Raw genomic sequence first — 4,568 nt, forward strand, 5'->3', positions numbered from 1 at the left:
AACCACTCCAGCAGCATTTCTCTAGGTAAGGGTGCCTGACCATACTGAGTTAAAGAAGTTTTGCAGGTAATTAATAACTTACAGCCCTTGGGACCCTTTTGAATGGGTTCATTAAGCAAAGGCAGCAGCTCTTGCATTTAGATTGGAGGGTGCTGTTTAAGAGAGGAATTTTCATGATTCCCCTTTGCTGTTAAAGAGCACAGTAAAGGATTCATCGGATCAGAAGCATCACAGATGCCAGAAGTGCATGAAATAAGGGACTTGCATGGAGAAAAAGAGTTTTCAGTGACTTCTATGTTGTCCTCCTAGCAGAGGGAGGTCTGACAATGTTCCAGACACGTAGTTCTGTAACAAGAGCTTGTTTTTATTTGCCATAAAGGTGTCCCACAGATAGGGAGGGAGAAATGCCCAGGAAACTCACCTTTAGCATGTGTAACTCTGCATGTGGGAGACAAACCTGTGTGTCCATGCAGTGGTTTGCTGTTCAAGAGTGAAAGTTGGAATGGGGCTGCACACACTCACATTTATCCTGTTCTGTATAACACTAATATTCATTATTATTTTTTTTTAATAGCTGGCAGATTGTTCCCCTTGCTTTGAACTGTGGTCGGATTCTTGCAGTGTGTTATAGCCAGACCTCAGGCAGGTCTCTGATCAACTGATTAAAAAATCATTTCTTTTCCCCACTGCTATCTTCTCCTTTTTTAGAAGCAGAACCCGAGGTGGACAACCTTCTGGTTTCAGACGCGACTCCAGATGGATTCCGTCTCTCCTGGACTGCGGATGACGGGGTTTTCAACAGTTTTGTTCTAAAAATCAGGGACACCAAAAGGAAATCTGACCCCCTGGAGCTGATAGTGCCAGGCCATGAGCGCACCCAGGATATCACAGGGCTGAAAGAGGGCACTGAATATGAGATTGAGCTCTATGGAATTAGCAGTGGACAACGCTCCCAGCCCGTAAATGCAGTAGCATCCACAGGTATTGTCTTTGCAGTGGGAAAAGTGTGACATTTCTTTCAGCAGCTCCTTTCCACAGCCAGCTCCTGCTGTTCCAGAGGTGGCCTGGACTGTCTCCTGCATGTCCCTTGTCCACTGGTTCAGTGTGGTGTGGTTATTTTGTGGTTATGTTTGTAATCAGTCTCAGCTCCCCAAGCTTCATCACTGTCTATTTAATGTGGTTTAATTGAATTACTTTAATGATCAGGAATTAGGCAGCAGAGTGTGGCAATTAAAACACTGTCTTTGAGAGCCAAGAAATACTGCCTGTGCATCAGCCTTTTCCAGTGATTTCTGTGACTAATTACATCTCAGCCTAAAGGAGGCATTTGCCAGCCAGCACCCAGGAAAAGGGCAGCAACAACTCAGTGTTGGATCAGCTTCTCCTGAAGCAGCCTCAGAGCCCTCACCCTCCACCCTGCTGCCTGTGGGCTCAGCTGCAAGCACAGAAAGGTCCCATCTCCACCATCACATCCCTGCAAAAAGGATCCAGGCCACCCTCAGGCTCCCCCAGACACTTCCAGGGAGCAGAACATTGATCAGCAGCCCCCCTTGGCCAGGCTCCTGTGGGTTGGGAACTAATGGACAGGGATGTTTCAAATCCTCTGTGCTTGTTAGCAGCACGTCCCCATCCTCACTGACTCCCAGGGTATTTATGGGAAGCCACTGAGAGTTATCATTTTCCTCATGACTACATCCCAGGGAGGTTTAGCACATGTCACCCACTGCAACAGCCCAAGAGATGTTTGTCAGCTGTAAATAGCCCATGAATAATAATAATAGAGCCACAAAAACCCAGCTAAATAATTTAGGCTGCAGGTTACACCACACTGGGTGGGTGGCTGCCAAGGCAGCCAACAGATTTCTTTTTTAGGAGTGGATTATTGCACAAACATATGGATATTTATAGCATTTCCAGTGTGGTTGTGAGGAAATATTTCTATCCCTTGAAGAGGGAATTTATCCACTGCTGTTCTCAGAGTTGGAGTCTCTTAGAAATTTATCAGTAAAATCTCAGTTAAGGAGTAATTTAACTCTCACTGGGAGACCACAACACATCTATGGCCCAATTAATATCCTTGTGGGAAGTGTGAGTCTCGTGCTGCTCCTCTCCTGTTCTTCCAGTGTTTTTTTGCCACGCTGTGACAGCATTTTTTTATCTGAGATGATGGTAAAACACTTCACATGCTTATGGTGTGTGATAAACACAACCTGCTGCTTCCTGTTGACTGGGAGAAGAAAGTCAGGGACCATCCTCCTCTAGTCTGCTAGGAATGAAAGAACAATTAGCAGAAAAAGAAATCTCTAAAAAAATAGCCTGTCTCTGGTACCATGGGTGTTTTAGCAGCCTCTCAGGAGAGTTCCCTGTCTCTCACACCTCTCTGGGGATGGTGCAGGAGGATAAAGATAATTTACATGTGCCTGCCCAACAGATGACCTGAGGTTCTCTGTGAGTGCCAGGCCAGGAGCACTCTGGCTGCTTTCTATGCCTGCTTAATTCTGGCTTTCAGGAGCCCAAGAAGATGATTTCATTCCCTTCTTTTTCATTTCCCTCTCTCCCATCTCTGGGACTCATTCCAGGACAGATGCTCTGATGGTCCAGTATATTTCTTACCAGGTTGTCTCCCAGGAAAGCTGCACTCTGGGGTGTGGAAAACTCACATCAAAGCTCTTCTTACTGCTCTTTCTCACACAGCTCACCTGGTGCAGAAAACAAGCCTGAGCCCCATGGAAATGTGCACAGCAGAGTCCAAGTGGGATGGACTGGGGATTTTATTTTCTGGGAAAGACTGAAATTCTCCATGTGTATGAAAACCAAGTGCTGCTCCATCTCTTTGATCTCCAAAATCACCACTGCCCTTTTTCCAGCCACTCAGGCCACCTATAATGTGAAGCAAAACCAATGTGATTTTTTATTTTTCTCTCTTTCCCACACTTTCTTTATTTTCTCCAATTTCCTTCAGCCTGTACTCAAATCAGCAGCACCTTTTTGAGCCACGTAGCTTTCCCAACCCCACCTTGCTTCCTTTCTTATCTGTAATTCTTCCTTTGTCCACATGAGCAAACCCCACCAGCACAACACTTCAAGTCAGCTCCAGAGACATAATTTACATTTCTCTTCAGAGCTCAGTTGTTTTTCATTCCTTGCCTTTCAGTTGATTTAGAGCCCTGCTGCTTTGGGGACACATGGAACAAACATCCTCTGACTCCTTTCCCACAGGCACGTTCTTTCCAAGCTATTTCAAGCCCAGTCCTGAATTTTTCCCTCCTCTTTCCCCCTTCCCCTGCCCTCAGCCTTGTTCTTCGTGTGGCTGATGTTTGGGATCTCTCCTCTCTGTACCAAGGGCCTGCTCTGTGGGTGCTGTTTATCTTTTAATACCTCAGGGTTGTTTGGGATACAGCAGAAAAGCTGAAAGATTGGAAGAGGGATGCTCCATGTAAAGCTGGAGGTGGCAGCTCTCTTTACCACGTCCTCCCAAATCCCTTCCCATGCTTGTTCTGCAGGATCTTAATTGAGCCTCCAACTGGAACGTTTCAGATACATGTTGGGTTTAAGTTTGGGTTATTTCTGGTAAAATTTGGGTTTCATTTCAGCTTACTGATTTAATTTACATGAACAGTGCTCAGGTTTGGACAGGGAAAAGGCTGAGTTTTATGACAGCCACAGGTGCCTTCCTTCCTCGTGGTGGTTGTACTTGGATGTTCTCTGGATGGATCTGCTTGAAAGAAAAATCGTGGGCTCAGAGAGAGAGTCCAGGAGGAAAATCTTGTTCCCTCTGGTTTGAAGCTGACAGAAATTCCAGGAGTGAATCCTTGAGAGGAGCCTTGATGGACTCCCACACCTGAGTCCAGGTCTCCTTGGAGCATCCTGCACTAGGAACTTTAAACTCAGGAAGAGAGATCTGTCTGTGGCTGTCATTGCTGTGTGTCACAGAGGGACCCAGTGGAAGGTCTAAAAATCCTCCAAGTGAAACTGGGATAGAAAAAAAAAAATCTTAAATACAGCATCCCCTGGGCAGCAGAATGTCATTTATGTGCTTTTCTACAGCACTGAAATCTCTGTTATTTCTATATGTATCTACACATTGGGTATTTTTAACCTATACAATACTTGAGTGGTCCTGAAAAAATGGAAAATTTGGATTGAATAGGTTGTTGCTGTGATAAAACCCTTCAGTTTGTACCCCCTGCATTAATGTTCAGGGCAGAGCACTGACAGCACCAGCTCGTGGCTTAGGGTGATAAATCACTTTTCCAGCACTAAGGACTGATAACCAAATTATTTACCTTTTCTTCCCGTGCTGTGTTCTCTGTTCTCCCCTGACAGTGGTTGGCTCTCCCAAGGGAATTTCTTTCTCTGACATCACGGAAAACGCTGCCACAGTCAGCTGGATCCCCCCTCGCTCCCGCGTGGAAAACTTCCGCATCTCCTACGTCCCCGTCACGGGAGGTGAGCAGGGACAGGGGGTGGCAGGGGGAGCAGGAAGGCTTTGCTGGGCTGCCATCCCAAATTTCAGTGCATCCCCCAGCTGATCTCGCACAGATCATCTCTTTTTTTCCTTCAGGAAT

The 4,568-nt window shown here is 46.1% G+C and overlaps 1 protein-coding gene across 4 annotated transcripts in view; it reads left to right on the plus strand.

Moving 5' to 3' along the window:
• Nucleotides 1-4,568, plus strand: part of TNC (tenascin C) — a 64,607-nt gene that overhangs the window by 47,056 nt on the left and 12,983 nt on the right. For 3 of the 4 annotated variants that reach the window (XM_019008471.2, XM_015645264.2, XM_019008472.2), the window contains 2 exons: nt 709-981; nt 4,327-4,449. In XM_019008471.2, coding sequence (XP_018864016.1) covers nt 709-981; nt 4,327-4,449 — 396 coding nt within the window. The remainder of the gene's footprint in view (nt 1-708; nt 982-4,326; nt 4,450-4,568) is intronic. The other variant, XM_015645265.2, reaches the window with a different exon arrangement.

The sequence above is a fragment of the Parus major genome, chromosome 17 (genome assembly GCF_001522545.3).
Source record: "Parus major isolate Abel chromosome 17, Parus_major1.1, whole genome shotgun sequence".
NCBI classification, from domain to species: domain Eukaryota; kingdom Metazoa; phylum Chordata; class Aves; order Passeriformes; family Paridae; genus Parus; species Parus major.